The sequence below is a fragment of the Capsicum annuum genome, chromosome 9 (genome assembly GCF_002878395.1).
Source record: "Capsicum annuum cultivar UCD-10X-F1 chromosome 9, UCD10Xv1.1, whole genome shotgun sequence".
NCBI lineage: Eukaryota > Viridiplantae > Streptophyta > Magnoliopsida > Solanales > Solanaceae > Capsicum > Capsicum annuum.
Window position 1 is genome coordinate 200,919,376 of NC_061119.1, and position 12,502 is coordinate 200,931,877.

At 31.8% G+C, this 12,502-nt stretch overlaps 1 protein-coding gene and 1 long non-coding RNA gene across 2 annotated transcripts; one reads left to right on the forward strand and one right to left on the reverse strand.

Moving 5' to 3' along the window:
- The first annotated feature begins 1,525 nt into the window (after window positions 1–1,525).
- Window positions 1,526–4,412, forward strand: LOC124887216. The gene is made up of 2 exons (XR_007044531.1): window positions 1,526–1,973; window positions 4,005–4,412. It is a non-coding gene; the product is annotated as an uncharacterized LOC124887216 (long non-coding RNA).
- Window positions 4,413–5,001: 589 nt separating this feature from the next.
- Window positions 5,002–8,191, reverse strand: LOC107878236 (septum-promoting GTP-binding protein 1). The gene is made up of 5 exons (XM_016725155.2): window positions 7,724–8,191; window positions 6,539–6,659; window positions 6,120–6,216; window positions 5,886–6,009; window positions 5,002–5,400 (listed from the first exon to the last, which is right to left on the reverse strand). Exons 1-5 carry the CDS (start codon window positions 8,075–8,077, stop codon window positions 5,236–5,238), a joined length of 861 nt encoding a protein of 286 aa, XP_016580641.2. The 5' UTR covers window positions 8,078–8,191; the 3' UTR covers window positions 5,002–5,235.
- Between the last annotated feature and the right edge of the window lie 4,311 nt (window positions 8,192–12,502).

Sequence of the window (12,502 nt, forward strand, 5' to 3'; positions counted from 1 at the left end):
TTTTTTTTCTTCTCTTTTTCGACTCTAAATTTGACTTCTTTTTTCTTTTGACCTTTCTTTGCCTAAACACACTCATTCCCTCAATTTTAGAACATGATTCCCTAATTTAGTCCGCCAACTGACTTTTTTGCCTCAAAGATGCAACAAGTAGCACATAGGAATGTTTAGGAACAAGTTTCCACAAAGGACCAAACGGATCCCACTAGGTCTCAATCATGATGCAAATAAGAATGACTTAAAGACCGACCTAGGTTGAGGTTCAATTAACAAGGCTATTCAGGGGAGCGTATAGTCGATGGAGCCTGCAATTGTTTTTCGCCCACTCCATACCAGCCGACAGCTCCCCCTTTTAAAATAAAGGTAACTCAACGAAGGTTGTGCACACAACATGTACTACGGGACTTGTTGCGAAAGAAATGACTCAAGGTAATGCATTTGATGCCAGATATAAAATGGTAACACATAAAAAAAAAATAATAATAAACACATAGCACGTAGACACTCAACAATGATAAAACGATAAACAAACAACATGTCTATACTCTCATAATGTCAAACTAAGTCGACACAACGCAACAATGAAGCTCAAATTCTCAAAAAATTTCCAATAGAGTGCCAGAGCTGGGACACCCTTTTTTATCAAAAAATTATTTTGCCTTTAAAATTCGAAAAGGTTTTTAATTATTAAAGTAACAAAAGAAAATTTGTTTCAAAAAAAAATGCAATTAAACTCAGAGTCATCACTTGACATTGTTTTGTGTATTAAGTCATCTTTTAAATTCTTTTTTCCTTTAAAAAAAAAAGAGTTGACTCTTAAAACTGATCCACAGACAGAAATTACAGCTAAGGAATTCTATTTACCAATGGGAAGATGTTAGACACCCCTCAGTTCTGTGGTTCGATTACGGTTGTTTTGTCAAGTTATATCGACTAATATGACACTATGGGATTTATAAACTTCACAGAAGAGCACGTAAGAAAACAAACAAATGAAAAATTCCAAAAAAAAATAATGTTTAGTTCAATTATATAGGCCCAAAAATGAAAAAGTACTAAAATGAAAACTTATTTTATCCTACACTAATCCTAAGTTATGCTCCAAAGTCCACCCGACATTCTGGATTATTTCCACGAACTGTCTTCCAAATATAGAATTTCACGAGACATTCCCTAATAAATATATACATATAATCTCGGGACATTCCCCGATGAATAAATATATTTGATAAAATGTGATAAAAATAGCAAAATCATTTAAAACAAGCATTCCAACATTCGATAATGTAGAATCGTACGATTTTCCTACCCACAAACCTAAAATTTTTCTATCAATTCTCGATCTAAACATGATACTATTGAATTTATCAAAATCGATGCTTATTTTGAATTAAACAACCGTTAATGAATTAAATAAACCAATATTCACTTTTATCAATTTTTAATTTTGGTCCTAAATTTATTTCTCAATCATCTAATTAATTAATTTTAAGATAAAATCAAATATTCAAAGCCACGATAATCAACATTGCTCAAGTGCACTCAATACATACCACCAAATCACATCATCAACCATGTTAAGATAACATAAAAATAAAATAGAATTAAGAATCGGACCTTAGCAGAACTGATTTTTGATAATAGTGAGTTAGTGAAGCCTAAGCTCGAAATCCTCGAACAAAAACCTCAACGACGAACAAACCAATTTGGTATCGAGGACCATAACCCCGAACAGACTTAAACCAGCTGAAAAATCTCAATACGAACCCCAAATCACAAATTTTGAATTAAGCTTAAAGAGGTCTCGCCGGAATCGGAGTTGGGTTTGCGTTTTTTGTTTTGCCACTGAGGTGAGCTCAAGCGGTGATGGAGAAGAGAAGATTGATCGAATTTTTGGAATTTCTGGTGGGTTCTTGGAACGGATTAGAGTGGGAACTGTTGTTTTCATTTCGTCGGAACTCCGTCGAGCTCATGCGGTAATGAGAATCAGAGAATGGGTCAAATTTATGGTGGCAGTGGATTCTTGCCGAAAAAAAAATGTTTCTCCGTCGTTCCTCTCCTCATTTTCCTCTCTTCGCTGATTTCTTCTCTCGCGTGTTTTGATCTCCCTCTCCTTCATTTCGATGGAGCTCCATCGAGCTCATGAAGTGATGAGAATCAGAGAACGGGTCAAATTTTCAGTGGCAGTAGATTCTCGTCGGGAAAAAAATATTTCTCCGCCGCTCCTCTCCTCGTTTTCCTCTCTTCGTCGGTTTTTTCTCTCGCGCGTTTTGATCTCTCTCGCCTTCATTTCGACAGAGCTCCGTCGAGCTCATACGATGATGAGCATCAGAACGGGTTAAATTTTCAGTGGTAGTGGATTCTCGTCGAAAAAAATGTTTCTCCGCCGCTCCTCTCCTCGTTTGCCTCTTTTCGCCGGTTTCTTCTCTCGCGCATTTTGATCTCTCTCGCCTTCGTTTCAACGGAACTCCATCGCTCTCATGCGGTGATGAGAATCAGAGAATGAGTCAAATTTCCGGTGGCACTGAATTCTCGCCGGAAAAAAATGTTTCTTCGCCGCTCCCTCCTTATTTTTCTCTCTTCGTCGGTTTCTTCTCTCGCACGTTTTGATCTCTCTCGCGTTAGTTTCAATTGAGCTCCGTCGAGCTCATGCGGTGATGAGAATCAGAGAACGGGTCAAATTTTTGGTGGCAATGGATTCTCGCCGAAAAAAAAATATTTCTCCACCGCTCCTTTCCTTGTTTTCCTTTCTTTGCTGGTTTCTTCTCTCGCGCATTTTGATCTCTCTCATCTTCATTTTGATGAGCTCTGTCGAGCTCATGCGGTGATGAGAATTAGAGAACGGGTCAAATTTCTGGTGGCAATGGATTCTCACCAGGAAAAAAATCTTTCTCCAACGCTCCTCTCCTCGTTTTCCTCTCTTTGCCGGCTTCTTCTCTCACACGTTTTGATCTCTCTCGCCTTCGTTTCGACAGAGTTTCATTGAGCTCATGCGGTGATGAGAATTAGAGAACGGATCAAATTTTTGATGACAGTGGATTGTCGCTGGGAAAAAAATATTTCTCTGACGCTCCTCTCCTTGTTTTCCTCTCTTCGCCAGCTTCTTCTCTCGCGTGTTTTGATCTTTCTCACCTTTGTTTCAACGGAGCTTCGCCGAGCTCATGCGGTGATGAGAATCATAGAACGGGTCAAATTTCCGGTGGCAGTGGATTCTCGCCAGAAAAAAATGTTTCTCCACCGCTCCTCTCCTCATTTTCCTCTCTTCGCTGGTTTCTTCTCTCGCGCATTTTGATCTCTCTCGCCTTCACTTTTTTTCCCCGATCTCTCACTATTTTCACTCATTTTTCTTCACTCCCCCCATTATGGTAGTAGATGTGTGTATATAATATGTGTGTTCTCGTGGGTGTGTTGTATTGTTAGTCGGTTATCAATGAAAAAAAACGTGATTAAGGAGTTAGGAAAAATTTGTTATGAAGTTGTTATTTTTATTTTTTAGTGGAGTATTGTCAAATAAGGTGAAGTGTGTGGTAAACTAAAGGTGTGTAGGATAAATTTGAAAAAAGGGGAGAAACCGCTGTAATTTTTTCAAAAATAAAATTTCTTTTCCTTTGTTACATCATTTCTTCTTCTTCTGATATGTGTCCAATTTGTAAGTGTTTCTCAATACATAGGTTGTTTTCATGCATCAATATCTCTTAATAGAAAGGTGCATTCAAAAATGAAGCTATGAATTATACGCGATGAATTGAGATTAGTCTTCTTTATTGTGTGTGTGCTTCGCTTATTGCATTATTTGATTGTCATTTTGTTGTACGTTGTATACTGCCCTCCATTTACATTATTTCATTGTTGTTAGTTCTCTTATTGTTGTAATTCTTTTTTCAAATCCTTACCAATTGAGATTTGTCTTTGTTCCTTTGAGTTGATATATTTTATGAATCTATTGAAAAAAGAAGTATTTTCTAATTTTATGGATGACTTATTTCACATGCTTAATCAATGTGCAGGGAAGAGCCTACTGAACCATACTATTACTTGCAGTTGGACTCCCCCCCTCCATGAGAGTTCAACTAGAATAGAGCCTTGTTGTTTGAGCATAGCTTTGTTATTTCCGTAAGTATCTCGTTATCTTCATGTGACAGGAAATCAGGAATGTGCTTAATTAATGTGCAAGAAGGCATGATGACTATCTATATGTGTTATGCTGAAATAGAAGATATGATCGACCTTTGAGACACTATACTGTCTTGTTAGTTATTGTTCTCCATTTCAAATACTGAAATACTTTTGCTTTATATTGAAAGTATTGACTTTTGGGAAAGCATATTCTTGATGATATTGTGTTGTCTTAAAGATATAAAGCTCTTCATGTAACATTTTCATATGGGAATTGTGTGTGTGTTTCCATTTCTAAATGGTCTTGTATTGCTCTTCCATGAGCAATTGCTTTTCTGAGAAGAGTTTTCTATGATTAAGAAATTCGTTGGAGCCAATTGCAACTTTCGAAAGGAATTGATGGATCTATCTTGCTCTACTTAAATATTAGACATAGTTTGCTTGATCCAATGCTTGAACTTGTGACCTAAGATATTGTTGACTGGTTCTTTTCTGATAAAGAGTTTTGATGAGTCTTTTTTCCCTTTATAAGGACAATATCAGTCCTTAAATTCACCTCTTAATCCTTGAGCATTGACTTGATTGTTGTTGGGTTCAACTTGTATGACTATTCTATTTGCTATTTGTTACCTTGTAGTCTCAACTAATACATAGATCAGGGGACTTTATCTACAAAGAGTAGGCAGTTGGGATAAAATTAGCCTTTCTCTTCAAACTTCTTCAATTGTTCGATGCACCAAACAACCTATCCCCTTTACAATAACCTTTGACACGTTACACCTGGTTACGCATAACCTAGTATTCTTTGCCTTCATTGATCATTGAGATGTGACTTTTACTTTAAAAAAACTAGCAAATTGCAACACCATTGTACACTTGAGAAGCAAATTGAGAAAAAGAAAATGGAAATATTTTCTCCAAAATGAATAAAATGTCATATGAAGACAACTCGAAATTTCACTGGTTGCAACAATTTACCAGTGACCGGTTGGCTATGTGAATCATCATTTCTTTTTCTCTGAATCTTTTTTATTCTCTCAAATCTATCTACAATTAACAACAAAAAAGCAAAATTCCTTTTTTTTTCTTTTTCTTTCTTAATTACAGAAAACAAGAGAAAACCTAAAAGTCAATTATGGGTTCACCAATTGTGAGATTTCTCTCCAATGACCATGGTAAATTGAAGAGCTTAGCAGTGATGAACTTGAAGATTTTGTTCACATTAATGTTGTAGGTTGCACTTGAGAAGAATAGTGGTGCATTTAACACCTTTGCATATGCTCTTGCCTGTTCAAAGTCACATTGTATAACACCATAAGTATCAACATCAAAAGCATTAAATTGATACAATAGCAACATATCCAATATAGTCCTATATGTGAAGTTTGGGGAGGGCGGGGTGTACCATGTATACGCAGACCTTTCCTCTACCTTTACGGGGTAGAGAGGTTGTCGATACATCCTCGGATCAAGAAAATCATTTTTATTATAAGTTTGAAAGAAATACAAGAGTAAAACACTATACAAGAAAGTTCTCAAATAGTATTTACATTGCAACTAACATTCTTTGCTGTCTCTAAATTCTAACTACTATGTCATTAGCTCAAAGTGCTGAAATCCTACCAACTCCGAAAAACTTCAAATACAGGCCTAGATCGTTTGTACATACAGATTTTTTAGATGCTAAAGTTCAAAATCAAGAGAGAAACAACCCAGATCGTAGGCTAAGTTCCCTAATTAATAGGAAAGAACTGAGAATGATATATATATACCTGGCTTGCAATTGTCCATTGCAAATCCAATGGCAATTTCACAAAATCATCAAACTTTGTCCCTATCATTACAGAAATTGCTGTCTGATTCCATTGTCGTGCTTGTTGATGCCAGCTAAGGACACTGCACGAAAAATCATCACGTTAAAATGCACTGATAACATAAAAAAAATCCATTATAGTGTCAGTGAATATAACTTAAACATTATTCTTTAGGGGAAATAAATCTCATACCTACTGAGTGTGCATCTACTTGTGAGATCAAACATGAAAAACATTGCCACAGAATCCTTACAAGCCATTGGAATTTGAGTTGGGCCAGAAACATCACCTGCATTATTATTAATAAGCATTTCATAAAATTAAAATGGACAATTCGATGCACAAAACATCCCGTTTCAGAATCTTGAAAAGGACCGCATTCAAGAGTTGCGATGTAAACAGTCTACTCTAATACAACTATTAATGATTACTTTCACAGTTCAAACTCGTAATTTATAAGTTCGAAAATTCTCAAAAAAGAAAAATATTTTGATCATATACTCATTGTTAGATCTAAATTGTTATTTTGTTGATATATATACCTTTTTCTCTGTTTTAATAAAAGATTTTTTTTTAAAAAAAAAAAAAGATGATTAAATGGATATGTATACCTTTAACTTCCCACATGCTATATGAGATTCTTGTCCCTCTCACACACAAAGTTTTGTCCATCTGATTTAATCCTTTGGTTGACAATCCTTCATCAACTTTCTCTTTTCCTACATACTTTGTCTTCAATTGAAGAAAAAAAATCACAAGAAAAAGTCAGAAAACAAGATTGAAGATGGATCAAATCAAACTACAAATACATAAACAAGAAATGGAGAAATAATTCAATATTGTTAATAACACTACTAATAAAATAGGAATTTTCTTTTCAGGTTCGGTCAGAAATTCATCAAAATTTAATTTGTCTCAGATAGATTCCGACGGATTTTCCATCTTTTAGTAATGAAAAATAAATCTTGAACTTAATTCGACCCCAAAAATAGTTTATGAAACAAAAATTGTCTAAACTGATAAAAGACAAGAGTCCATTACCTCAGTAGGACATAGTCCAACACCGAGGCAGCTGCAATCTTATCTACTAGATTTAATTGAACCTAACAATTTCAATATATACTGTGTATATATACTTGTAAAATTAGAACGTTTTCACCAAATATTAAATTATGAACTTGTATATTCAAAAATATAATGAATTCAACAGTAACAACTTAAAGATGGAACTCATGAAATCTAAATTTCGCATCGATCTTTACATCCACACACCCAAACCAAACATCTAGAGCATGAAAAGACAACATACAGGCTCAACATCAATAATAGAGATGAATCTAACTCTAATTCCATCCACCCAAAATCGAACATCTAGAGCATGAAAAACACAACATAAAGGTTCAACATTAATCATATCAAGAATAGAGATGAATCTGACTCTAATCCAAACCATCCAATCCAAACCATCCAACCCAAATATCTAGAGCATGAAAAACACAACGCAGAGGCTCAACATCGAACATATCAAGAATAAAGATAAATATGACTCTAATCCTATCCATCCAAACCGAACATCTAGAGCATGAAAAAAATACAACATAAAGACTCAACATCAAACATATCATATCAAGAGAGATGAATCTAACTCTAATCTCATCCCCCCAAAACGAACATCTAGAGCATGAAAAACACAACATAAAGACTCAACATCGAATATATCAAGAATAGAAATGAATCTGACTCTAATACCTCGTTTACAATATATAAAGGAACCAAAAAAAAAAAAAAGAACTTACCAAGAAACTTGTTTTTCCAATTTGATTGTCACCCAAAAGGCTAATCTTCAAAGCAACAACATCCTCAGATGAATCCTTAGAATGATCACAACAACATGTGGACACCAAACTCCCAGAATACCCTCCATCAGACGCCGTCTCCGCCCCTGGCGGAGATGGCATTCCCCTGGTGGCCGGAAAAGATTGGTTATGTGACAATTGTCTATAACTAATAGACTTACCTAACCAACAAGCAAGAACTTTGTTCCAAAATGCGTTAAAATATTTTTGTAGTATAGTAAATTTGCATATGATTTTCCTTTTCATATTCAAATGAACCATTCTTCTATAACAAAGTAGCAAACGTTTAGTCATTTTTTCTATGAGGGGAATTGAAAGGAAAAGAAAAAAAAAAAGGCCTCAAGAGGGAGCTATGCTAATAGTGCTTAGCTTCTTCTTTTGGCCTTAAAAGAAAAAAGACAAGTCTCTTTTGCACAATAATTAATCATTATTTCCTTTTAATAATATTTTTTTCTTCTTCTTCTTAGTGTTTGTGTGGGATTTAATTTAATTTGCATTTTTACCATTCATTTTTTTTCTTTCATATTTAATGTGTGGTTAACGGCTAATTAGGTTTGTAACTATTGGCCTGTTATGAGGGAGGGTTGACCGTTTTAATAGGTATATTTAAAAAAATATCTGAATTTGTTCAAATGTGGTTGTCACTTTTTTCTTTTTTTAAAAAAATTAATTTCAAATATGGTTGTCTATAGGTTTGTGAGAGAAAAAAAATATTCCTGTGTAAAGAAATCATCGAGCGTTAATTATTGTGTTGATAAAGATTTGAACTCTGATCATCCGCTTTTTATCATATTTCATTACCACACTATATAGATTTTTGGTCTTTTTGTTACAAGTTTTATTTTGCATGCATCAAGGATTGATTGATGGTAAATATACACACCCATCTGAGTGTCAGTACTAATCAATTCAATTCATTATGATTAAATGCTATAATGAAGGGAAAATATAATATACTAATTAACCATAGTTAAGTGACAAAATTCTATCTACAAATATATACATTTATTAATCTATATTTATATTTATAATTTATGATCTATAATTTATATTTATAATATATTAAAAGTATTGAATGGCCTTAGAAATATTGTTTGAACTTTTTGTCCATCATTAAAAGTTTTTTTCTTTAGACAAAACCGTCTTTTCACTATTTCTTCCTAATATTTAAGAGTTGAAAATTAATTAAATATATTTATAGTAATGGTACCTTTCCTTATTAGAAGTCACAACTCATATTTTTCCACTAGCTTAAAAATTTTAGATCAACTAAATTTGATTTTAAGAAGATTTGAAAAAATCTCTCTCTCTTAGTATAAGAAAAATTTAAAAAGTATCAAATTTTTAAAAATTTTGAGTATCTAATAAGAATGTAATCAATGATTTTGTAAAGATTTGGCTTTAAAATGTAACAAGGAAAAACTTTTAAAATAGAAAAAAAAAAATAACCGTACCACAAATATGTGGTTCAAATTGATGTGTCTCTTTTAACCTCCGACAACAAGGAAAAGAGGTACTGTATGACAAACATGAAAATGATTATTTATCAACCACTTGGAACTTCTGTTAAATATATATGTGCTTACCCTAAAATATATATTTATTTTTACATTATTATATTAAAGTGTGAAAACTTTGAAAAGTGATTTAAATTACAATTCATTCAAGATCTCCACAATAGATAAAATCATTTAATTTTAAATAATCAAATGTTACACGTGCGAGACACGTATGATTAAACTAGTTTTATATAAACATTCAATATAAAGAAAAAAAAATTACGTAATCACAACCATTTGTTCAACAATTTTCTACTCTTTCAACAAACATTTTATCAAAATATTAGACGGTAAAATACTTCCTTCAAAAACTCTTCCACAATGAAGAACTTAAATATCAATATCTATTAATCGTCGAGGGATTATTAATTAGTTAGTTAGCTAAAGGCAAATATATGTTGGTCAGTTCAGGCTTATTGAAATTTAATTATCAAGGTAAAGATACCTGCAACAATGATCGAGTTAGTTGAGCAAGTATTCCCTACATAAAAATTTTAGGTTCAAAATTTCTTGCATATATTTTGAATCCAGCTTATCACACTGGACATATTTAGTTTAGGGAAAAAATTTACACGCATTCGGTGTATACACCAAGTCAATATATGCATACTATATGTTTGAATTTAAAGTTTATATTACTTAACCATGATTAAACAAAATGTATTTTACTTAAGTTTTTACTACAAGAGATAATACTAAATGAAATTTATTCCTTGCTCACCTGAAAAATAACTGCAATTGTTTTGTCATAAAAAAAAATTGGAAAAATTAATTGAATTAATTAAAGAACCGACAAGTGTATGAAGAAAGAGTCAATTTCACGTGTAGCCAAGTTAGCCAATAATCATGCAACCATGTAAGGTATCCAAATTGAAAGAGGAGCCCCACTCATTAGTCATTATTTATAAAATAATAAAAAGCTTCTTTTTTTATTGAGAAAAGAAATGATTATTAAGTTTGAAAGTATAAAAATCAATGACCTAATTTTAAGTCTAAATTTGTGCAATTTTTCCCAATATTTCTTGGTTACAATGGCAAAATATTATTATAGAATACATATAATATACATAATATGAACAACTATTTCAAAAAAATACTAAAAAAATAAATATTATATAGAGGTTTGATTATATTTTTTTTTCCAAGATAAACTTTTCATATTTAGCAAATGTTTAAAACATTAACATCAATTTTACAACCAAAAATTTTTAATTTTTTGTGGGTCATTAAACATTTTACTTGCAATTCCATTTCAGAAGAAACTATTACCGTTATTTAGGAAATCAAATAATTTTCCCTTTGATGATAAGTTTTTTATATTTTTTTATGTATTTTAAATCATAAAAGGTTATTATTTACAGTATTTGTTTATCTAGTTTGGATATGTAAAATTTTCATTTTATAAGGATTATGAAATCATGTTGATATTGAAATCCAATATTAAAACAATAGTGATATTATTATTTTTTTTCAAAAATACGAAAAGATTTTAAGAAGTTTTAAAACATTTGGACCCACGTTAATACGTGTTTTGAAACGTGAGCGTGTTGACTCCCAAGACCTAATGAGGAGACCTAGTGTAATTTTCTTCTTTTTTTTTTACCCAGAAAAATTTCCATTTGATATTTTTACAGACTCACAAAATAAATCAATTTTTATAATAGTTCACAAATTACACGAAAGATATAAATAAAATTAGACAAATTCAATGGAGTGAGCTCAACATCAACAGGAAAAATCGATCTCTAATCTCCTTTTTGATATATCACCTACTAAACTAATTCAGGTATCCCTATGAATGACACCTTATTGAAAACGTTAAAATTAATTTTATATTGTAAAATGTTTCAAAAAAAAAAAAACTCAAGAAAAAAATACGATGACTCCTTAAATATTATGCTCTTGATTCCACTTTATAAGGCATCATTATTTTCTTAGCTCTAATTTAAATGGAATTGTTGAATTTTGAAAGTTATATTTTTCATTTTAACTTTGAATCTGGAAATGAATTATTTAAAATAAAATTTTGCGCATTGAAACTATGTAAGAATTACTATATGCCAGAATAATAAATGATTTTAAGGCATATTAAAAAATATAATTAAAAGAAAAATATATTTGACTCTCAAATACCACATAAGTTGGTACAAAGGAAAGTATTATTAGAGAGCCAAACATTTTTTCTTTGATGTCAATTTTTTAAAAATATTTTTAATATAAAAAAGCTGTAATTTGTAGTACTTTTTCAATTTTCTTGTTATGTTAATTTTGTAGAAAGATCGAAAAATTAATATCTGAATTGAGATCGAAATTAGAAGGTTTTGTTTTCCTACTCCGACCTCCTAATTATTTTCTTGAAATAAAGGAAGTAATAATAATACTGCATGTCTTCTTCTTCTTTTTTACTTTTTATAAAATAATAGGAAAAGGATATTTAAAGGTGAAAAATTATTTTCAAAAAAGTATTGGATCCCACAGTAATACGTGTTTGTAAATTGAGAGCGTGTTTAATGATTCTCTATGTCCCACTAAACCTAATTAGGAGACATTAAAGTGGTTTTATTGATTAAAATTATTGGAGGATATTCGTTTGGTTTGGGAATTTTTAGGCAATTTGACATTAGAAAAACTTAAATAGTTAACAAGTTAGCAACCCCATCTAATAATTTCCATATTTAAAGTATATTTAGCATGTGAGGATCATTTATATTATTTAGGAAATACAGTATATGAATTCTGATTTTTGTTTTTGCAATATATGATTTATCATATTTGAACCTTGAACTAACTAAATGTGTGTTTTGAATCCCTTTAGATAAGAAATATGGTATAGTTGAACTATCTTTGTGATGCAGTAGTGTGACTGTTTCACCTTTAATCAGGGGTCTCGAGTTCAAGCTCTGGTATAGAAAAAATTTTGTTGGAAGCGTCATCTCAAAATGAATCTTGCACGGATCCGAATTTGTCGAGCCTTCAATACAGATATCGGACCGGATAAGAAAAAGAAACGTAGCCACATGCATGTCATCTAATTGTATCTTCTCTTCGATTTCTCTTTCTCTACCATTTTTTTTTTAAAATTATCTCTTTTTTCATACCTTGTTGTAAAATATAATAATTTGGAGTATAATCTTGCATGAACTAATAATGTCCCATGTGC

Coding starts and splice junctions, on each gene's coding strand:
- LOC107878236 (XM_016725155.2), bottom strand. CDS start 8,077: ATGACTAAACGTTTGCTACTTTGTTATAGAAGAATGGTTCATTTGAAT. Junction 6,660..7,723: donor TTGGAAAAACAAGTTTCTTG/GTAAGTTCTTTT, acceptor CTTCAATTGAAG/ACAAAGTATGTAGGAAAAGA. Junction 6,217..6,538: donor TAGCATGTGGGAAGTTAAAG/GTATACATATCC, acceptor ATAATAATGCAG/GTGATGTTTCTGGCCCAACT.